This window comes from Danio rerio, chromosome 5 (assembly GCF_052040795.2).
Source record: "Danio rerio strain M-AB ecotype USA chromosome 5, GRCz13ab, whole genome shotgun sequence".
Lineage (NCBI taxonomy): Eukaryota > Metazoa > Chordata > Actinopteri > Cypriniformes > Danionidae > Danio > Danio rerio.
In genome coordinates, this window is record NC_141025.1 from 73908410 (window position 1) to 73933747 (window position 25338).

Sequence of the window (25338 nt, forward strand, 5' to 3'; positions counted from 1 at the left end):
ACCCCTCACTTGACGACAGCTGCGCGCCTTCAGCAGACCTCCTCATTCCTGCAGCACGAGAGCTTTATGATTGTTTATGAGCACCAAAAGTGGCGGATCTGTTCGGCGAAATATCTGACTGCGTGTCCCCGCATCCCTAAGGACTGTTTGGCGAAATATTTGACGGCATATCAAACGACTGAAACAATATAACTAGAGAAATCTCCACTGTGCTGCTGAGTGAGAGAGTGCTTCTCACTGAACAGCGCACCAGCGATGACGTAAATGTGCCGAAGCCCGTTTGTGGTGTGAGTGCGGGCCCTCGGGTGAGACGGGAGGGGGGACAAGCGTGCTTTGGCCCGGTTCGAGGCAACTGTACCTAGTGTGAGTACGGCCTAAGGTAGTAGTTGGGTTTGTGTATGAATTAGAGATGTAAAAATAAGATCACACTTTAGAAGTGCTAATAAACAGTTAACATCTTAATAATAGGCAGGTTATAAGCCAGTAGTAGATAGTGTGAATTGTAACTTAAACTAAAGTGTTACCCAAAAAAATGTTCAGAAAGACAATACGATTGCCACTTTCTTCTCATTTTTGCACACACACATCGTAGTAGTGAACTTTATTTGTTATGGGCTTCGCCATACTGCTGCAGTATACAATAATAATAATCATGATAATTAAGATAAATCCTTATAAGAGAACCCACTAAAACAGGTACAAAATATTTCTTGTATCGGTTCAACCAATACTTAGGGACTCAATGTACACTACCTGACAAACGTCTTGTCTGGATCCCAGTTATAAGAGCAAAAAATAATAACTTGACTTTCTTGATCACTTGGAAAAGTGGCAGAAGGTATAGATTTTTCAGATGAATAATCTGTTGAACAAATACTGCAGAAGGCCTACTGGAACCTGGATGGACCCAAGATTCTCAGAGAAATCAGTCAAGTTTGGTGAAGAAATAATCATGGTTTGGGGTTACATTCAGTATGAGGCGTGCAGGAGATCTGCAGAATGTATAAGATATCAGAGATATCAAGACATTTGTGCTGCCCATTACATTGCAAGGATAGCGCTCCTTCTTATACTTCAGCCTCCATATCAAAGCTCCTGAAAGCAAAGAAGATGCTCCAGGATTGGCCAGCCCAGTAACCAGACATGAACATTATTGAGCATGTCTGGGGTTAGATGAAGGAGGCATTGAAGATGAATCCAAGGACTCTTGATGAACTCTGGGAGTCATGCAGAGCGCATCCTTTGCTGTTCCAGATGACTTTATTAAGTTATTTGAGTCATTGCGGAGATGTATGGATGCAGTCCTCCAAGCTCATGGGAGTCATACACAATTTTCATCCTGTTTCCTTTGCAGCATGACTTTATATTCTATACTGTGCATTATTTCTGTTAAATGACAAGACTTTTGTCTAAGCAAAGTCAGACTTTACTCTCCTAATTAAATAATTCAAAATCATGGCATGATCATATTTTATTTAGCTAAAATACGCATAATCTACAGGCGTTTGCCTTTCAAATAAGCCACTTCTGATACCAAATGATCAACTAGAAGTCATTATTATTTGCTGTTCCTAGAACTTGGAAAGGCGACAAGACTTTTATCAGGTAGTGTATATATGTCTGTTCAATTTTGATCAGAAAATATTACTGAATTTACCAATTCAATGCACTGAACGCCAAATATCTAGGGATTTCACAGAAAAGATGCTAATTTTGATCCACACATTGCCTCTTTAATTGCTATCCGCCAGAGGATTTGCTAAAGACTTATTTGGAGGTTTGAAAGCTGAAATCCTCCTTCCTGCAGAAATCTTGTGGGAGGTTTGAGTTCAGGCAGGCACAGTCTTTGTCTCTCTCGCTTTTTTTTTTCCCTCTCTCTATTTTTTTTCTCTCTCTCTCCCCTCCCCCCTCCACCAGCACACTCAATACTTGGGGAACTAATACACATATCAGCAAAATGACAAGTGATTTACTGCTGCGAGACATAAATCCTCTGACTGCAGAGTAGAGGAAATGACATGAAGTGACTGTCTAATCTTATGTTTTTATTCTAAAACATGCATAATAATACACTGAAAAGTATTACCGCCACGCTAAATATTACAAATGATTTCAGTACTGATTTTTAATAACATTACAGTCATTTGTATTCACACATTTATTTATTTTGGCCACACTTTATTTTAATTTACAAGTCACAGTTCAAGACCTTTTGCTCAATAAAATACTCATTTGCTGTTTTTTTTTATTATTATTTTATGTCTATTGTGAACACTCAATTGAGTACAATCATACAGCATTTCAAGGTACATTTGAAACTCAATATGTGACCTTACGTGGTATACAAATTACGTGCATTATTGTCGGTTGTATTAACATTTATTCATTTTCTTTTTGGCTTAGTCCCTTTTTTAATCTGAGGTCGCCACAGCGGAATGAACCGCCAACCTATCCAGCATATGTTTTACGCAACGGTTGCCCATCCAGCTGCAACCCATCTCTGGGAAACATCCATACACACTCATTCACACTCATACACTTCGGACAATTTAGCTTACCCAATTCACCTGTACCGCATTTGGACTGTGGGGGAAATTAACTACAGAGTAGTACTCAAATTTTGTAAATCCTAAAATAAAAAAAGAGCATAAAGAGAAATAAAAATAAAAATAGAAGCACAATTTACATCAAGGGAGAGAACGCATGGCATAATATAATTCCTTCCAGAATAATCTTAACTGACCATCTTCATTGTACACATAGGGATATCACACAATACAATATGAATATGCATAACCGCATACATGTACACACATTAGCATATATTTATCTATCAGTTCAACATCTTCTATTGGTTTATAGCAACAAAATTAAGTATACTAACTATAACAGTCTCCAGCATCATCTAGTTATTTCGGAGCCGTTTTTACAGGAGCAGTGATGTTCATGACGCGTCCAAGCATTTATATCTCAGAATTTATTTTATTTGTCTTACAAATGCTACAAACAAACACGGTCAAAAAACGGTTTCCCCGCTACTCCTGCCAGCTGATCACCCATCACCTGTGAGCCCTTCTTTAAGCAGGTGAGCTGACGTGACATATAGGCGGAGTTATTCTATATCACTAAACAACTCAATCAGTGACACAGAATAATACTTTATAATATTATTAATCTTAATCAATCATGCAACAAATAAACAAATAAAACATAAATATATATAAATATCACAAATGGCCCCAACACTAACTAAAATATATTCAACCCATTTCCTCCATTCCTCCAACAAATCCTTTTTTAAATTGACAACAAAAGTGATTTCCATTGTGTGGATCTCAATAGTTGCATCTATATAGTTATTTAGCGTTGGTCGCTCTTGCTGTAGCATACCTGTCAACCCTCCCATTTTCTCTGGATTCCCCTGTATTTCACAGTTCTTTCCTGCTATCATCCCGTTAAGGTATTTTCTCGTATTTCTTCCGTATTTTCAGTCTTACTCTGAAGGGTGACAAATCAACATTAAAGAGCTGATCCTCCCTATACGCAACCCATACCACCGAACCAGCAGGGGACGCCCCTTGCTCTTAAAGGGTCACGAAACACCAAAACACATGAGCTGTTGACAGTTGTATATGTGTCCCACACTGCTATAAACACTATTAGGACACCTATATTTCACTAAAAAGTGTAAATTGGTTGTTTTTGCGTTATTTCAAGCAAATTCGTACTTCCGGTTTGAAACTAATTTTTGAAGCTGCGTCACGGTCACGACATATCAGCGTGTATTCCAGCGTGCAGAGTGGACGTCTGTGCCAGAGTGAGTCTTATTACGTCTTACAGTGTGATGCATTAATGCATGAGTAAGGCTTGGTTCAAACCAATCAGCGCGCTCTATTGTGCAACTTCATTAATATTCATTAGTGTCACAGTGTTTAGAGACGCCACGTTGTATTGGCAAAACAAGCGTGAAGTGTTGCTTTTATAGTTTGCTGCAGTTAAGTTTTGTTTTCATTTTCTCTCTGTGAGAGCTCAGTCTCACGTGTGGATTACAGTGTAGGCGACGCTCGACAACAATAACTTACGTGTCTAAGGAGGATTATTGTTTACCTGAGAGCTGTTCTCATCTGCAAACACTGAGATCCGGATTCGCTTGTACTCTTCTCTTCATAAAGACGCGGCTCTAGTTGCTGGTGATTGTCCTGTCTCTACAGATTTGGTAAGTGAGCGACCAGCGCTCTTTGTTTATTCAGTTTGCTCGTATTGAACTAAGTTAACTATTGCACCGAGTGTAAACATGTTAGCACCACAACCAAACTTTAACCTCGTGTAGGGTTTTCACCGCATTTAGTGACCGGAATAACACATGCGGCTTTCTGACGCTACCTGCCGAGTGCATCTAAGTTTCCGGGAAATGCGGAGGTTTTTTTTCTCTCATTCGCCGTGCGGTATCAAACATTGCATGAAAAATACACGCTTAGAGCAGTTCCTCGAATCAAATATCTCGTTTGTCGCGAGGGGCATGAATGAACTCCCTGAATGAAAGAGCCAAACTGCAGTTAAAGTCCACCATTTAATAATTTGGCAAATAATTCGACTACAGATGTCCATGTAGGTGAAACACCATCACTTTCTCCTGTGTGTGTGTGTGTGTATTTTGACTCTGAAACTCACGCGTGCCCAAATAGACACTCTCACACTCTCCCACTTTTCTTCCTCCGACACTCCCCCCTAAACAGAGCTGGACACGCCCACTTTTCTGACTTTTTCCAAAGTAGAGGTGTGAAAACACCCTGCTGAAACAAGGGGTTTTCATGGCCCTTTAAATGTGAGTCTGTTCTGTGCTTTCGCTTTGTTTAGGCACGAAAACACTTTATAATAAATATAAAAACGGCAGGATTTCCTTTCTTTACAGATTACATCTCCCCTTCATATGCAATCCTCAAAACAGTCATATAGCAATGTGTGACTGTCAGCTGATACGCTCCATATTGATAAATAGATGCTGTTTCACAAAAGGACTCTGTAGACGAGATTTGAAGCGGAGCGAGTTTTAGGTGCGTGTTTAAACAGACATACATATAATTAATAATAATCTTACATCTTAAGATATCGATCTTGTTGGAGTTGTTTTCAAACACAAATAATTTCATCCTAGATGAGCCTAAAGTTAGGAAAGCAGTCGAATGCTTTTATTATAATAGTGTGTGCATTTTTGGAGTGACACCTCTTATTAAATGTAATCAAACAAACAAATCTAAATAAGATTCATTCTTTGCTCTTTAATCAGAATGTGTAAGTTATACAGTGAAGAAACGGCTAATGAGATTTGATAGCTTGATTGTATTTCATTCTAATAGCTATTAATTTTAATTAGCTGTTTGCTAATGTACATTATTTGCTGCTAATGTACTATTTTTTTTCTTTTGTAAATAATAATAATAAAACATATTACTGACCATTTAACTATTTATTTACAATAAAACAGCTCCAAATGAACATATTTAGCAATTTAGGGATTTTTTAAGGGGTCGTCGGAGGAATCCCTTATTATGGTGGGCATATCCTTTTTGTCACATCCCAATGTTGACAGGTGTAGCCATTTGCGTGTGATTGCTTTTTTACTGGCAGACATGAGAGCACGCATCAGGTATTTATTGTCTGCCTTTATTGTATCTGGATCCACACAGCCAAAATGTAACAACTTGGTTTCTAGAGGTATATCTAAGTCAAATATATGTTCAAGAGCCTCCTGTATTTCTTTTCAACATTCTTGAATATACAAACATTCCTAAACTATATGATAATGGCTAGCTTTATTGCAGTTACATCAACATTTTGGAGACTTGTTGGTGTATTTACCAGTTAGTGCTGATGTTTTGAAATCTCTAAAAAGGTTTTTACAACAGTTTTCTTTTAATTTGCTGCTTTTTAATAGTTAGTACGGTAGTTTAGGTATTGGATAATTGATGTAAAATAAGATCCTACTTTATAAGTGCTATTAAACAGTTCATATCTTTATAACTGGCTGGTAATAAGCCAGTTGTGCATAATGTGAATTGTTATTTAAACTAAAATGTAACCTTTATTTGATTTACAATTAAAGTAACGATGGGTAACGCTTTAAAATAATGGTTTATTAGTTCATGTGTTTGCTAACACGAACTAAGAATGAACAATCGTATACAGGATTAACTACTTAATCATAGTTCCACATTTACTAATGTTTTGTTACTAAATCATTCATTGTTTGTTCGCATTATTAAATGCATTATTTAATAGACCGTTATTTCCTTTAGCTTAGTCCCTTTATTCATAAATGGTCACCACAGCGGAATGAACCGCCAACTTATCCAGCATATGCTTTACACAGCGAATGCCTTTTCAGCCACAACACAATACTAGGAAACACCAATACATACTCAAACACTAGGGCCAATTTTGTCTTTGAACTGTGGAGGAAAATGGAGTACCCGGAGGAAACCCATGCCAACACGAGGAGAACATGCAAACTCCACACAGAAATACACACTGTTCCAGCTGTGAGGCGACAGTGCTAACCACTGAGCCACCGTGCCACCTCATTAAACAATCATGCATATTCCTAATTAATCATTACACGAGTATGCTAACTGATTAGCTTTATTATTACTTTCTGCGATTTACCAGCACTGCATATTTAAATTATTAATGATGCAGAATACAGCCTTGCTAATGTACAATTAGCCTATGAACTCTGATTAAACAGATCAACATAAGGGTCACATAAAGGACCACTTTCTTTCTTCTAAAAGCACCTCAAACCCTATTTTTTCCCTCCAAAATGATTTATGACTGCCAGACAACAATCTGCACCCCTAGGTGCCAATAAATCCCAATCATTTTGAGACATACAGTTAAAACGCAAGGGAGAAATTCACAGGAGCAACGCAAACTATTTGTAAAACACAATTTAAAATGAAAATGTATGACGTAAAAGCTTTAAAAACCAACTAAAGCAAACGTTTATAAAATGAATATCAAGTCATTCTTCCTTATTGATATTTTTCTGCCTTAAATTTGAAGAAAAGAAAGGATGTTTTAAAAAAATTTAAAACTGCTTTTATTCTAGCTGACATAAAACAAATAAGACTTTCTCCAGAAGAAAAAATATTATAGAAAATACTGTGTAAAATTCCTAAATCTGTTAAACATCACTTGGGAAATCTAAAAAAAAACAACACCTGTATGCACTACTGTTTTGACTTCAACTGTATGCACTAATAAACATATAATATCTTAATAATAGGCAGGTAATAAGCCAATATTAATTATGAGAATTGGCACCTAAACTAAAGTGTTACAGAATAAAGTATATTATAAATCAAACTTAGAGCTAACATGCTGATAAAACGATGGGGGAATTGGAGAATACATATAGAGGAAGTCAATAAGAAGCAAGCTGGTGACAGAATGAGAGCGTGGGTTTGCCCTCAGCTGTTTTTCTATTTTACACCAAATGTGAATCACAGCTTTGTTTTGGGTGTCGGGAATGGAATGAAAAAACGAAAATTCAAGGCAGGGAAATAAAAAAATAAAAACTTGTCAGTATCAGTAAAGTGTAATGCTGTATCGTGTCAAAAGTTAAAAAAATCCCCCATTTGGCCTTTGTTTACAGAAGTTCATTCATTCATTCATTTTCCTTCAGCTTAGTCCCTTATTTATCACGGGTCATCACAGCAGAATCAACCACCAACTATTCCAGCATATGTTTTATGCAGCGGATAACCTTCCAGCTGCACCTCAGAACTGGGAAACACCCATACACTCTCGCATTCACACATACACCACGGGCAATTTAGCTTATTCAACTCACCTTTAGCACATTTGTTTGGACTGTAGGGGAAACCGGAGCACCCAGAGGAAACCCACGCTAACTCGGAGAGAATATGCAAACTCCACACAGAAATGCCAACTGGTCCGGCCAGGACTAGAACTAGCGGCCTTCTTTAATGTGTGGCCACAGTGCTAACCACTGAGCCACCAATACTCTCTATCAATATATTAAAGCTCCTGGATATATAAGAAGCTCAACCCTTTGACATTATTACCTTAGTCATTAATTTATTCATTTTCTTTTCGGCTTAGTCCCTTTATTAATCTGAGGTCGCCACAGCGGAATGAACCGCCAACCTATCCAGCACATTTTATGCAGCGGATGCCCTTCCAGCTGCAACCCATCTCTGGGAAACATCCATATACACTCACTCACACTCATACACTACGGACAATTTAGCCTACCCAATTCACGTGTACCACATGTCTTTGAAGCACCTGAGTGTAACCCCGTTCTACGCCACCCAACCCGCTCCGAGCTGGTATCGAACCGGTGACCTTCCGTATGGGAGTCGGTTGCTCTACCAAGGAGGCTAAAGACCATGGCCTCTAGCATCTGTCGCTAGAGCACCTTTAGAGGTCAGAGGAGTGAGGTTTACCTGCACAGCATACACTAGCTGGCCTCTGTTACACTCACCCCCCTAAACCTCACTCCCATCTGGGTCACGGCACCAACGTAACCCTGCAGGTCCTATGCTACCCAACCCGCTCTGAGCTGGTATCGAACCGGCGACCTTCCGCATGAAAGTCGGTTGCTCTACCAAGGAGGCCTCTGGCCTCTAGCGTCTGTCGCTAGAGCACCTTTAGAGGTCAGAGGAGTGAGATTTACCTGCACAGCACACACTAGCTGACATGAGCACCCGGAGGAAACCCACGAGAACGAAAGGAGAACATGCAAACTCCACACAGAAACCCCAACTGACCCAGCCGAGGCTCGAACTAGTGACCTTCTTGCTGTCAGGCGACAGCACTACCTACTGCGCCATTGCGTCACCTATTTCCTTAGTATCGAACAGATATTTATTAATTATTAATTGTTGCATAATGCAGAAATATGGTCAGGATCTGTGACAGGGATAATAAACCTATCCTGAGCCACTCTGTCATTTATCATGTCCTTAAAGAGTCCAGTGGGGGTCATTAACACCATTTACAGACACACACATTTACGCACACTCTAGGGGCTGAGGAAAAACCAGTGCAGCTCCTTCTGTATAATGACTGATCACAACCAAAGCCAAAACTATGAATGCCTGTTCACACTGGCTGCAGAAGAGCTCTACTGCCATCCTAATGTATATGTCTCTTGACACCATAACACTGGCTGTACATCCAATACATTCTGTTATAAGCAGTTGAAATAAATACAACCACAAATATATTATAGTGGTCGTATATACACTTGAAGTCAGAATTATTAGCCTCCTTTTTGATTTTTATATTTCTCAAATGATGTTTAACAGAGCAATGAAATTTTCACAGTATGTCTGATGATATTTTTTCTTCTGGAGAAAGTCTTATTTGTTTTATTTTGGCTAGAATAAAAGAAGTTTTTCCTTTTTTTGAAAACATTTTAAGGTCAATATTATTAGCCCCTTTAATCCATATTTTTTTGATAGTCTACAAGACAAAAAAATTGTTGTACAATAACTCGCCTAGTTACCCTAACCCGCCTGATTAACCTAATCCACCTAGTTAAGCCTTTTGCCTGAAATTTTGTAGGTTGTAATTTATTTTTGCAATATTTTGCTAGAATCAATTTCTAAATATGTTTGGTAACTAAACTATTATTTTAATAAATATATCTGTTTCATAAATCAGTTTTGTTTAAATGCACCAAAATACATTGCCTATATTGACTGAGAAATGGATACAAATATTTATTTTCAAAATGGGGTGCACTAAATAATGCTGAGCACTGTATATTTTCATAAAATATAATGTATTGTCAAAAATATAAATATATAGTTTTTAATTAGATATATTCGTACATGTTACATTCTGAGCTAACAGATTCACTCTTATACAGAAAAATGTTTCCTCATTTAATTATTAAATACATGACTAATTATACCTAGGGTACATCAAGAAAAAACTTTGGACGTATCTGCTAAATTGGTTCACATCTACACATTTTTAGTTCAGGAGTTCATTTCATGGCCTCTTAAATGACCAGGAGACTCGTAAAATAAATTACCACATCCCATAAATCCATATTTACAATGTACTTAGTGACCTAATTAAAATGACTAGATGCATTCCTACAATTTGAGATTGAAATGTTATAAAGGCCTGTTAAATAAAACAAAAATGACGATGTTAACGAACGAGAACTGGAAACTGCGGCTACAATTCGCACAGGCTCACCAAAATTGGACAATAGACAATTGGAAAAACGTTGCCTGCTCTGAGGAGTCTTGATTTCTACTGCAACGTTCAGAAGGTAGGGTCAGAATTTGCCGACTGGTTTCTTGAACATGACAATGAGTTCACTGTACTCAAATGGCCTCCACATCACCAGATATTAATCCAATAGAGCACCTTTAGGATGTGGTGAAACGGGAGATTCACATAATGGATGTGCAATAGATGACTATGATTATACCTTATTTTACATCAAGAAAAAACTTTGGTCGTATCTGCTATATTGCTTCACAACTACACATCTTTATTTTAAGTTCATTTCATGGGCTCTTGAATGATCAGGAGACTCGTAAAATGAATTACAGCATCCCATAAATCCATATTATCAAAGTACTTAGTCACCTAATTAAAACGACTAGAAGCATTCCTACACTTTGGGATTGAAGTGTTATAAAGGCCTGTAAAATAAAAATAAAAAATGACAATGTGAGCGAATGGAAACAAGAACAGGAAACTGAAGCTACAATTCGCACAGGCTCACCAAAATCAGGCAAACACAATTTTAAGAGTTCATTTCATGGCCTCTTAAATGATCAGGAGACTTGTAAAATGAGTTACAGCATCCCATAAATCCATATTAACGACGTACTTAGTCACCTAATTAAAACAACTAGACGCATGAGATTGAAGTGTTAAAAAGGCTGCAAAATAAAATAAAAAGGGCGATGTGAACATACGGGAACGAGAACAGGAAACTGAGGCTGCAATTCACACAGGCTCACTAAACCTGGACAATAGAAGACGGGAAAAACGTTGCCTGCTTTGAGGAGTCTCAATTTCTGCTGCAACTTCGGGATACTAGGGTCAGAATTTGCAGACTGGTTTCTTGAACATGACTGAGTTCACTTTACAGAAATGGCCTCTACAGTCACCGGATCTCAATTCAATAGAGCACCTTTGGGATGTGGTGAAATGGGAGATTCACATTATGGATGTGCAATACATGACTATGATTATACCTTATTTTACATCAAGAAAAAATAGAAGATTAGAAAAACGTTGCCTGGTCTGAGGAGTCTCGAATTCTGCTGCGACTTCCAACCCAAGCTCATTCTGAAAACGTAGTCCCGTGGACGTTTCTGGAGACCGCGAAATACGTCCCGGGAGGTACATATGGCTGCATATCATTTTTTTTTAAGCGAACGCTACGGGGTGGTGTGACGTCGTTCCCTTTTACGCTTGCCGGCTGACCGCTTACCTCCGTGTGGAGGGCTTTCCCGCCGCAATCAGTTTGTTCGGTCAGCTCATCGTGTGCGTCGGTGGGCTTCAGATGCAGAGAGGAGGAGTTCGCAAAGGCGTCCGGGTTCGAGTCCGGGGAAGAGCGGTTCCAGAAATCAGGTAAGACAAAAACAGAATCCAAAAAATAAAGCAAACGAGTTCATAACAGGGTGAGAACGTGGTGAAATCCGAAAAAGTGGTTAAAAAAAAAAAAAAAAACAGACGAGGGCTTTTCTTTTTCTAGACGGCTTTTCTAACTTGTTGCTCGGGTTTAGGGAAGTAAGCGGGCGGGCGGGTCAATTGGTAAAACTGGTTGGGTTCACGGAAGGAGGAGGGTGGGTCAGCTGATTGGCCGCTTGCGCAGTCAATCATTCGGTCAGTCAGACAGCGGCCTCTGGTGGGTTGACGCGAGAACAGCGCGGGCTAGAACGGCACTCGCGAGAGACGTTTGAGATACGAAAAAGCGCACACAGCGGCCTCTTGCGGATTCGCGAAAACAAAAACTGCACAAATACGTACCTGCCGGGACGTTTTTCGCGGTCTCCAGAAACATCCGCTGGACTACGTTTTCAGAATGAGCCTGGGTTGGCGACTTCAGGATGCTAGGGTCAGAATGTGCCGACTGGTTTCTTGAACATGACAGTGAGTTCACTGTACTCAAATGGCCTCCACATCACCAGATCTCAATCCAATAGAGCACCTTTGGGATTTAGTGTAACGGGAGATTTACATCATGGATGTGCAATACATGACTATGATTATACCTTATGTTAAATCAAGAAAAAACGTTGGTCGTATCTGCTAGCTTGGTTCACAACACAATTTTAGGAGTTCATTTCATGGCCACTTAAATGATCAGGAGACTTGTAAAATGAATTAAAGCATCCCATAAATCCATATTATCAACGTACTTAGTCACCTAATTAAAACGACTAGACGCATTCCTGCACTTTGAGATTGAAGTGTTATAAAGGCCTGTAAAAAAATGACGATGTGAACGAACGTCTTATAGAGTCTAACAGTCCCCTTGTGTGTCAGCGTGCAATGAATCCCATGCAATTTCACGAGCCGCAAACACTTTGTAACCCTTCTCTCATCTCTGCTGTCTACGCCACTCAAATGAAAATCTGTCAAGGCTGGTGATTTGTGCTAACTAGCTATCGATTGCACCAGCGAAACGCGCGTTTACAGCTCCGGGGGTTGAATGCGAGGAAGAGAGGAGAGAGAGAGAGAGAGAAAAAAAGGGGGGGTAGAAGGAGACTGCAAAATGAGGAGAGAAGTGCACAGTCGGTGGGGGGAAAAGAAAGGAGGAAAATGCTAAGAAACACAATGTTTTGCATTTGGTTCAAGACAGATGCGCGACAAATCCATTGGGCTGTGTTGTGGATGCGTTTGCTACAGAAAAATGAGCACCATGGGATGGGGACGGTGCACTTGACAACACTGAATGTTAAACAATGGACCTTGACTTAAGGTTTGCCTCCTCTGAAAGTCCCCCTTGCGCACCCTCCCACCTGCAGTTAGCCCAAACAAAGGGCACATAATGCACACTGGGGGCGAACTATTAACACGTGTGAAAAGCGCACTCCCGGCTGTGGAGATTCAATTATGCGTGTCCGTCCCGCTGCCTTTTCAGTAAAGACAATTACCGTTTCATACACTGATTAAACCAAAGGACAAGTGCCAAGCGAAGGACACACACACACACACACACACACACATCAAATATATGAGCTCACGTTTGACATAATTACGCTGCTTCATGTAAATGAGCGAGAAATTATTGTTATTAGCCGTAACAGGTCTTTCAAGAGATCTGATTTAAGAAATGATTATAAAATAAAATCTTCCATCATATTCAGATAACCTATATGAAGAAAAGGTTTATTAAATAATAGTAATAATAATGATTTGAAGAAGATTGATGTCGACTATTGTTATTATTTTTATCAATAATAAACAAATTATGCAAAATTATATTATATTATTAATATATTAAATAACAATCTTCAGGTTTCAAAAATAAATTAAAATGTATAGGTGAATGTTTTTTTGTAAACAAAAGAAGTGTATATTTTATTTAAAGTACTATAATGTTAAAGCTTTAAAATATATAATATATAATAGTATTTTATCCATCAAAGTGTTTGCCAAAATAGTAACCTACAAGCAGCTATTCTAATAATCCAAGACATTTAACGTAATAATTTATTAATTATAATGATTATGAAAATAATAATAAGAAGAAAAAGAAGAATTGTTGTTATTATTGTTTTTATTATTTCCCAGCTACAGTATTACCTACATTAGTTGTTCTAATATTTAGGTTTCAAAAATGCATTACAATTAATTTATTAAATAACCCAAGACGTTTGATGTAATAATTTATTATTATTATTCATAATAAAATAATACTAACAAGAAGAAGAATTGTTATTATTATTCTTATTATAATTATTACGCAGCTACAGCCTACATTAGTTGTTCTAATATTTAGATTTCAAAACTGCATTAAAATGTAAATGCATTAATAATTAATTGATTAATTAACTCATTTTGTAAACAAAAACATCCACATATTTTATATATGGCAATAAAATACTGAATCTGAAAGTTTTTGTAGAAATGGTGATCATAACAAAAACAGAAGACAGCTGAGAGCGTAATATAATATTCATAATAATAATAACAATATTATTATTCATAATAAAATAATAATACTAACAACAAGAAGAAAAATAATTGTTGTTGTTATTATTATTATTAATAATAATAGTATTACTACTACACAGCTACAATCTACATTAATTCTAATATTTAGGTTTCAAAAATACATTAAATATAAACACGTTTTATTATTAATTGATTAATTAACTTATTTTGTAAGCAAAAGATCCACATTTTTTATATATGGCATTACAATTCTGAATATTCAAATACATCTGAAAATGTCAGTGTTTGTAGAAATGGTGATCATACTAAAAAACTCAAGACAGCTGAGAGATTAATATAGTAATAATAATAATAACAACAACAACAACAATAATAACAAAAATTCTTTTTCTTCTACTTATTATTATTATTATTATTACAAAGCTACAACTTACATTAGTCATTCTAATATTTAGGTTTCGAAAAAACATTAAAATGTCAATGCATTTTGTTTAATTATTAATTGATTCATTAATTTGATTTTGTAAACAAAAGATCCACATATTTAAAGTATGGAATTACAGTACTGATCCTTTAAATGCATCTGAAAGTGGTTGTACAAATGCTGATTATACTTAAAATAAAGGACAGCTGAGAGATGAATATAATAATAATAATGATAATAATAATAATAATAATAATAATAATAATAATAATAATAAATATTGTACTTATTATGCAAGAAATAAAAGTTAACCATATCAAGATGCCAGAATAATATGGTAAATGAAGAGTGTGTGAAGATAAATATCCACATGAAATATTGTTAGATCTTGTTCTGCCTCCATCATTCATTTGCTGTTAGTGATTTGTGAAATGTTTATTCTCCCTCAAAGCGATGTTATATGATACATTACATCAAGTACCTGTCATCTGTTCTTTCAGTAAATTTAGCAATATTTATTTTGAAACAGCCTCTAACATTATTGCCAACATAAATCCTACTATCTGAAAATGAATAAAGAACTGTGTGTCATTCCCTTCTAATAATATTGTAACAGTATCATTGCTATTTCTTAAAGTGTCACAATGTAAAAGAGAGCGTCCTTTGTGTGTATGCCTACATGAGTTTATGACTGTCCATGCGCGCAAAACAGAGAAAGTGAAAACAATTTAAGTTACATTTTAAAATATAATATAATATAAAATGATATAATATGAAATAATACAATATAATATAATATAAAATAATATAATATAAAATATTATAATATAATATAATATAAAATAATATAATATAATATAATATAACATAATATAAAATAATATAATATAAAATAATATAATTTAATATATTATAATATAATATAATATAATATAATATAATATAATATAATATAATATAATATAATATAATATAATATAATTAATATAATATAATATAACATAATATAAAATAATATAATATAATACTATAAAATATGCACTGCTTTTATTTGGTAGAACAAAAAATAACATTTACCTTCTTTGATGGTTGCTTGGGCTTTATTTTTCTCCCACGTAGACTTCTCTTCCTCTGAATCCTCGAGCAGACACTTGTCACTGGGCACATACCAAGTGGCATGTTGCTCTGCCATGAGTGTGTCAAGATCAATGGTGCCCACAGAGCTCTTCTCCGCATCTGGACCACAGCTGGCAAGCTCTCCGTCTCCAAGTTCACTGCTTTTTTTGTTATTATTCACAGCTAAAGGCTGGTCTTCTGAAATGCTGAACTGCTGGCGTTGAAGCTGAATCTGAGCCTGCAGTATTTCTAGCGGGTGAATTTCATCTTGGCCAGAGGTGCTGGAGGGTGTGCGGACTTGCTCCATGCCTGGTGTACCCGGATGGCCTGCTCCACCAAAGCCATCCGATGTTGAGGTAGTTTGGTTGGAGAGGCCTTGCCCTTTCTGCCCACTCATTAGTCCATTGGGCATTTTGGGCGAGCCTAACAAAGGGCTGCAGCCAGGCTTCACAGAGGACTGTGCATCTGAGCTTGATGAAACTTCATCTTCATTGCTGTAATGTGTGACCACCGCATCATCTGTGAAATCCATGCGGGGCGAACAGACCTCAGACTTGGATGCGCTCTGGATGCCACTATCAAGAGATGACATGAGGTCAGATTGATCCCCCAGCAGCAGGTCGCCCCCTTTTCCCCATGATGGAGAGGTGTGGGGCTTCTCGTGAGGTGTGCCTGTACTTCTCTCTGCTGAGGACACCTGCTGGCTGGGACTCACAACAGGGTTACTGTTTTCAGAGGGGAAAAATATCCCAGGGCTCACATGGCCACTGTCTCTTTTTCTCCTCCCTCTCCCTCTCCCACTCCCTGTTGCTGCCTTCCCCTCACTGCAAGGGGTAGTGTCCATGTTGAAATTCGGGGAGAGGGCGCTGGCTTCCCCCTGCACCGTCTGATTTTGACTCAGTGGCTTAGCGTTGCTATTTCCAGCAGGAGGCATTTGCCCATTTTGGGGGGCAGTAAGGCTTGGGAAATATTCTGTCCCAGTATTCCCAGTGCCATTAACCGCACTGTTATTCAGGTCTTGTTCTGTCTGACTCAGCTTTCGTTTCCCCTCTGCCTGAGTCTTCTTGTTGAATGTCACATTGAGGTTAGGGGCCCCCAGGCTGGCAATCATGTTCTGACAGGCAGTAGAGAGGGCTGCCAGGCAGCTCTGTCCAAAAACATTGTCCTTGCCATTCGTTTTGCTAAAATTCCCTAAAGACAGTCCCCCAAGTTTGCTGACTGAGGAACGCTGGCTAGTGGGAAAGTCTGATTGGCATGTAAAGCTCCCCGGTGAGGTGTTCACCCCTTGAGAGTTACTATGAGAGGCTCCCTGTCGATTAGAGCCTCCGTATTGAAACTGGGACGGACCACCCATGGGTGGTCCTGGAAAGTCATTTGAGCGTCTTTCTGATGGCGTGTTGGGCAATCCAACACCTGCACTGGGAGACTGCATCTGCGAGAGGCTTCCCATGCCACTGTTGAATTGTGAGTGTATGTTAGGAGACAGTAAAGGCTGCACGTGGCCCTCTCCAGGGACCCTCATAGACTCCTGCATGCCCATTCCACTCACACCAGCTCTGAACATCATTCCAGGACCATTTTGCTGGATGTCTCGATCCCCCATCTCACCACTTGAACCCATGCGATGACCTAGCATTTCCCCAGGTGGATGTGGTCCAGGAAACCACCCGCTCTCCATAGTCATGTGTGGACTCCGTCCATCAAAGTTCACCATCCTCCCACCATTTTCTCTCTCAAAACTCGACTGAGGCATGCCTCCCACTGGGCCCCCTGGTCCCAGGGGCCCTTGAGAAACATCATTGTGGTGACCCAGCTGCTGTAGACTGGGTTGTCTCATCCTCTGCTGCTGGCTCCGAGACGCCATCTGCTTGATCATCATTGCTGCATTTTGCTGCTGCTGCATCGATTGTTGCTCAGACCCGGTTAGCTGCAGCGATGGGCCTGTCGAGAAGCCATCCGTCACAGGAGGGGTGAACTCTCCAGGCAGGCCAGGGTAGGCTGCTGGAGAGAGATTATTCTCCATAGCGCTGTTCCAACTGCCGCAGCTCTCCCTGCCATGAGTGGCATTGGGGAAATCAAACCTGGGCCTCTTACCCATATTTAAATAAGGAGAATCAAAGTGTTGCAACCTCTGGTTGGGAGGCTGCTGAGGAGGGGGAGGCTGCTGCTGCATGTTGAAGATGGGGTCACCATAACTATGTATCCGTCTGTTCTCTGGTCTGTGAATAGGGTATTCAAACTGATTATGTTGGCCAGGCATCATGACGCCACCCTCCTGCATGCCGACATTAGCAGAAGCTGTCTCTGATAGTGGGGGTTGTGGGAGAGATGGTGGGCAAGTGTTCTGTCGTCCAATCAAGCCTGGCTGCTGCTGTTGCATGAGAGGATGCCTGGCACCAGGCTCTATCCCCACTGGTATTTTGCGTCCACCCCCAAAACGTTCAAAGAACACACTGTGCTGGGCTGACGGCTGCTGCTGCTGAGGAGGGGCATGGGGGTGCTCTTTAGCGATGCCCTGCATTCCAGGAGCGCGAGACAACCCTGTGTTTCCAGGAAAATTGGACCCTGGTACCTGGCACCCTGTCCCAAAATGAGAAAGCTGAGAATCAGATTCAGAGGGGGAGTACACAGGCACGTCAAAATGTCTGGATGAGGGCTCGTTAGGAAAGCTATAGTCCAGTCCTTCGACAGCGGCTGGCGGCGGCATTCGCCTTGGCTCAAGATTGTGACTTTCTGATGAAGAGGATGAGGAAGACAGGCCATGGAAGGAGGCGGCACGATTAGGTGACTGGTCCAAGGGGAGACACGGGGCTGGAACAGGGTGATTTCCACTGGGTGGTCCATGGTGCTGAAAATCCGACATAGAGCTTGTCCTTTGCTGCTGCTGAGAGAAGCCACCATCTGCTGACTGTCCTTCAGAGAGCGAGTCAAAACCCTCTGTGAACCCTTGCTGGAGTCCCATACTGCTGTTGTAACCCATCACCCTTCCACTGTGTAAACAAGAGGATCCTGGTTCAGGTCCAAAGTTTCCCCCAAAGTGTTGATGTGGATGTGTCTGATGTCCGTGTGAATGATTATGAGGCTGTTGAGGGTTAAAAAATCCATGCATGGAGGGTTGCTGTTGGAGATTCCCTGTATGCAGTTCTGAATGTCCCCGTTGAAATCCACCATACTGTTCTCCTCTACTCATGTTAATGTTCATCTCAATCACAGGAGTTTCATTAAGTGGACCCATACCAGGCTCCGCTGTATTCTGCGAGCCTCCAGTATGAAAACCTGGGCTCTTGTAATGCGAGTTCATGCTCACTTTTGGCTTGTTGAAGTTTTTCTCTGTGTGGCCAAAATTTCTGTTATTAATCTGTGGCCCAAACTGTTCCAGCTCAAACATACTTCCCACGATCAATCCCACATGACAGCCAGCTCGCCTGGCTCCACTGCAGAGTCTGCTGCCTCTTTTATTTTTTGACTTTGGCAAACTCAAGAAGCATCAACAAAAAGACGTAAAAAACATGGATGAAATTCAAAGGTGATATCGCCATCAAAAACAATTAATAATAATTTTTAGTTACTGGGAAAGTCTGTGATATTCTAAATGAATCTGATATTTTAAGACTAGTTAGATGCTTCACATAAACTAAAAAGTTTGCGTTCTAGTTTATAATCAGTTCCATGTTTTTTCAGTTTTTCTTAGAGGTACTAAATTAAATTAAATGTTCGTTTTTATTTTTATTTTACTAAGTAAAAATGTGCACATTAAAAAAGCTCAACCAAACGATAAAAATCTTCCTTACCACAAAAAATACCCTCAACTGAGAATATGCTATAACATATATAGAAAAGTTAATATAAAACACGTTCCATCACATTATTCTCCAGAGATTATTATTCCACTTTACTGTCAAATGTCCAGAGGTAAACGTTTCTTTCTGTTTAAGAATGCGTTGAGAACGCGCATCACAACACTATCCAGCGTTCCACAAACATATCCACGAACCCAGCCTATTTTTGGTATCCACTTTCTCTTAGAAACGGATTCTTTCAAACTCAATAAGTTGAAAATAAATAGTTCCCTCGGGCTGCACTGCACAAGTGATGAAGCCGAGGAAAAAGATGGGGAAAACAGTCCAGTGTAGACCCCGAGTGCTCGTCTTTGTGCGCCCGTCTCCGGAGCTCCGAGCGATAGGAAGCACATGCGTTATCCAAAGCCCGCCACCATAGAGCTGCTGCTGGCCAACACAGTCCCATCGGTTCTTCTCATATTCCGCGCAAACGAAAAGCTTGACTGCAAATTAAATTACAGCCAGCGCTTACAAACTGAGCAAGTCTCTTCCAATAGCACCAGTTTTCGCGTTTGGAAACGATTGCCATATAGATCACATACTGATGTCTGAGACGCACAGCACTGCGCGTAAAGACCGCAAGCACCAGCAACAAGTTTTGCATTTCAGCAGGGTCCTCCGCTGCAGACTGCAGCCAATGGCACACATGCCGAGGGAGGGACGATCTGTTAAGGTGGTCCAGGATTTGTCCGTTAGCTTTACAAGAAAGGAATTTCACGTGCTTAAAAAATATTATACATATTTTTTTTTTATATATATAAATCCTTTCAGTGCCACCTTTTTTAACAGGCAATAATGACAAGTGGTACCATGCATTTACTGCTATAACAGTTTGTTTTGAAAAGTAAACAGACTTAGAGAAAACGCATTTGACAGTACACATTTTGAAAATGAACATTTTTATCCATTTCTCAGTGATTATGAGTATTATATATTGGTGCATTTAAACAAAACAGATTTATTGAACAGATATATTTATTAAAATAATATTTTTGTTACAGAACAAGTTTAAAAATGGAAATATAATGCATTTAAATGCATGCAAAATATTGCAAAAATATTACAAACTACAACATTTCAACAAAATTGCATATATATATATATATATATATATATATATATATATATATATATATATATATATATATATATATATATAATTTTTTTTAATCTTGATTCTTGCTATTTTAGAAAAATGTAATATTTTTGTATTGTATATATACATTTTGAACCATTATTCTAAGTTATTTTATTAGATTAGCTACAGATTTAGCTTCAGTACTGACCAATCTAATGTATATGCACAAACATAATATTGTAAAGCTTCCTAAAGTAAATATTCATTTTAATGAGAGATTTGTGGGCGGTGTACTCAAATTTGCTGAGCACTATCCAGGTCTTGCAAAAAGTCTTGTTTTGTTTGAAAAGTATTTAAAGTGTCATTGTTTATTTTCTTCACCCTTATGCAAATGTTTATGCATATGCAAATTTAGTTAATGCACACCAACATTTCAGTCTCGTTACTCAATCAGTACATTTTACAGATTTTAACTGCCTAAACTGCATGTTTCATATTAAATTTTAATGGCATGCCTACATTTTATATCTATAAAACACAGTCGCCAAAACGTGCCGCCAATGTGTTTGTTGCGCGTTTTCACAATCCAAATCTTAAACAGCTCCGTGAGTGGTTTGGCATGCTTTGACACTTTGACTTTTCGAAAAACACCCAGATGCGAACAGAAGGCTGTCCTGCATGAAAAAAAAAAAGTTTTTCTGAAGACAGCCTTAGCAGCCCGTCCCTATGCAAATGCTAAACAAAAGCGCAAAGGCGCCGCGTAATTACCACCCGGAGTTTGCATTGTTGGCGCACTTCAAACAGCGAATTAACATTTTCATTCAGATTAATTGATCAATTACCATAATTGTGTTTACGTTTGGAATGATTCCGATTTAGTTTGCTGCCAGACAAAAACACTATCTATCTATCTATCTATCTATCTATCTATCTATCTATCTATCTATCTATCTATCTATCTATCTATCTATCTATCTATCTATCTATCTATCTATCTATCAAATCTGAAACAGAAAAAATGTCCAGCACCAAAATGCGAGGGCTATAAAGTTAACCCCCATTACATTACTTTACACTCACAGTAATAATGGATGACGTGTAGCCAACAGATACTGTCACGTCTGTGCGTAAAAAATGCTTTTAATTTCCATAATTGTTTATAAATTGCAGTCATTTGATTTACCCTAATATAGTAAGAAATAAAGAACAACCACATGACTGCTAACGATTTAGATCAACCAGTAGCCTATTGTATTTAATATACATCACCAATTAAATCGTTAAATCTGGTGTCTGTTCAGAAAACACTTTCGTCCTCTCGTGTTTATGCACCAATAAATCACCCGATGCATGTCAGATCTCTCTTTTTTTTTTTACCAAATGTAGGTGAACACGAGCAGCATCACTTTCCCCTTAACGCAAATTAAAACACAGTTGCTTTATAAAAATGGGTCTAATAATTAATTAAGGGAAACAATTTGCCGACTTAAGCGTGTCAATGTAGTCTACTACTACAAACATTTTTATTAATCTTCCCAAAGGACTTAAATTACACAGTAAATGAATCTTGTAAGAGATTATAATTAACAAGGGTTAAACTGCAAATCAAAACATAGCACAATGAAGGCTAACAATACTACACCTAAATGAATAACCATATGTCTTCCATTTGCAACAAGCATTTGTTATTCAACCCTAAGGACACGAAATACTCAAAGTAAATAAATGAAGATTTAAATGACTTCTAACCCAAACACAAATATTAAATCGTAATGTCGTCGGAGCACAGAAACAAACACTGACTCTTCTGAAGTAAGACAATTGTTCTGCTGTGAGGCGTTTTGGAAAAGCCTAAGCAAACCATTTCATCGTGAAGAGGCTTTCTCTGGGGGAAATATCTGAAAAAGACACAGTGCCATCTAGTGATGTGTACAATTCACATGACTGTGTGTCTGACTGAAAAAAAGGCTGCTACAACCCAACGCGTAATCCGAAATACATTCTGTAAGTGAATAATACTGCACTGTAAAATTATACGATCAAGTAGATCTGACAGAATTTTTTTTAGGTCATCGTATCTTATTAAACTTAGTTACTCATGTTCTAACTTAATCTTAAAAGTTACGCAAACTGTTTTAAATCAGTTTATCATAAGTTCAAAGGACTCATAAGATTGATTTGATTCAGCTTAAAAAAATGTAAGGCCGCCAGTATTTTTTAAGTGTGATATAGACTACTTTTAAGGCATTTCATCCATCCATACCATTTAACCTCTGTAGGATATTGTGAGGATTGAGGTAATAAAACAGTCATAACTATACTGTTTCTGATAGATAAACATACGTGTAAAAATGTCTGAAATTAATTTCAGCGTGGTGAGATTAGTCTTTAAAAAGTGAATGAAAATTTGCAATCTCACTTCAGCTTTGTCGATAGAGCGAGATTATTTTCCAATAAATCATTGAATAATAATGATTACTACTGCTGTTGATTAGAAATACAGCCGGTTATATAACAGAACATAGAGATTATATTAAATATAGATTATATACATTGCAATATTTAATTCTTCTATGATATATATTGCGATATTGAATAGTCTATTTGGGATATATTGATAATTTGCAATACATTGGGATGATTTTGTGGGCATCTACATGAAATATAACAAACCCATCTCAAGCATTGAGAAATGTAGCAACATACTGTAAAAATGACATATACAGAGCTCTATGATGTTCTGGAGCAAGTCTAGCGATATTTAGATACACAAATTTAATAATTAAATAATAATAGTCTTCATCATATATATCATATTATATATATATATATATATATATATATATATATATATATATATATATATATATATATATATATATATATATATATATATATATATATATATATATAAATGCAATTAATCTTCCTTAAAGTTGGAAGTGTACTTTGCAATTGAAATATGGAAAACAGAATGAATGCTTTAAAAAAAGAAATCACCACAAATGCATTCAGTGTCTGGAGAACTTGGATTCGAGGTTGCTGTTTTGTCCCAAAATTTAATCAGTGCCAAATGACAAGGCAGTCAAAGGGAATGTTACAGGCTGTTGAGGAAAATAAAGAGGAAGGCAGGAGGGGGGAGGGGTGTGCAAGAGAATGATGAAGTCAGAAACACTGGAACCCTCTCTCTTTTTTTTTCTTCACAGTTGACTGCAAGGAATGTAGCAAAATATAGAAAGCGCCGAAAGAGTATGACAACAGTGAAGAAGGGTTTGGAAATGCAAGGAAATAAGATTGATATAGAATAAAATTGAATGCAATTGAATAGAATAGAATAGAATAGAATAGAATAGAATAGAATAGAATAGAATAGAATAGAATAGAATAGAGTAGAATAGAATAGAATGCAATGGAAAAGAATAGAATAGAATGGAATGAATAGAATATAATAGAATGGGAAAGAATAGGATATTTCGGGTTGTTGCTAGAAGGTATACAGCTGTGGCTGTAAGTAAATGAGAATTATTTATATTATTTATTAAATTACCCATTAATTGTACTTTATTAACATCTCCCCCTACACCAACCCTGAACCCAATCATCAGAGTAATGTAGAAACAGTAATTATACAGAGTATTATTATTCATTAAATTACCTATAAAATTGTATTTCAACCCACCCCTCAGTCTAATGTAAAATCAGCAATTATACTGAGTATTATCATAATATTTATTAAATTACCCATAAAATTGTGTTTTAACCAACCCCTACCCTAAACCCAACCCTCACAGTTACGTAAACAGTAATTATGCCTAGTATTATTAATAATATTTAATAATAAAATTGTGTTTTAACCCACCCCTACCCTAAACAAAACCCTCACAGTAATGTAAAACAGTAATTATGCCTAGTATTATTAATAATATTTATTAAATTACCCATAAAATTGTGTTTTAGACCATGCCTACCCTAAACCCAACCCTCACAGTAAAGTAAAACAGTAATTAAACCTAGTATTATTCATAATATTTAATAAATTACCCATAAAATTGTTTTAACCCACCCTTACTCTAAACCCAACCCTCACAGTAATGTAAAACAGTAGTTATACCAAGTATTATTCAAAATATTTATTAAATTACCCATAAAATTGTGTTTTAATACCCTAAACCCAACCCTCACGTAATGTAAAAATATTAATTAATGTTGTAAAAATTATGCTATATTGATGTTCGCAGCTAGACTTTACCCATATTTAGGTGAATATGAACAATAATTCTGAAGGGAATATGGATTGACATGTTTAAATCACATATTAGATTTGTTTTATACAATATGAATCTTATAGATTGAAAGTGTGCAGATATTTTTGAATTATTTGGTCTGTCGATTCCTTGTAGATGTTGATGTAATTATTTTGAATTGATGAAAGGGATAGATCACCCAAAAAATGGAAATTCTGCCTTTGTTTACTCCAAACCTGTTTGAGTTTCTTTCCTCTGTTGAACACAAAAGAAGATATTTTGAAGAATGTTTAATAAAAAGGTAGCCATTGACTTTTATCGTATTTTTTTTCCTAAAATGGAAGCCAATGGCTAACGATTTTCAACGTTTTTCAAAATATCTTCTACAAATAGGACGTAAAGGTGGGTAAACGAAAGAAAGTTTTCATTTTTGGGTGAATTATATCAATT

General features: G+C 37.6%; 1 protein-coding gene across 2 annotated transcripts in view; it reads right to left on the reverse strand.

The window, feature by feature from the left end:
- Nucleotides 1-20150, reverse strand: part of mn1b (MN1 proto-oncogene, transcriptional regulator b) — a 65463-nt gene extending 45313 nt beyond the window's left edge. For both annotated transcript variants that reach the window (XR_015491920.1, XM_087254370.1), the window contains exon 1: nucleotides 15689-20150. Coding sequence is in view for 1 of the 2 variants with exons in the window: in XM_087254370.1 (XP_087110496.1) it covers nucleotides 15689-19115 (3427 nt within the window). In the remaining variant the exon portion in view is untranslated. The remainder of the gene's footprint in view (nucleotides 1-15688) is intronic.
- Nucleotides 20151-25338: the final 5188 nt, after the last annotated feature.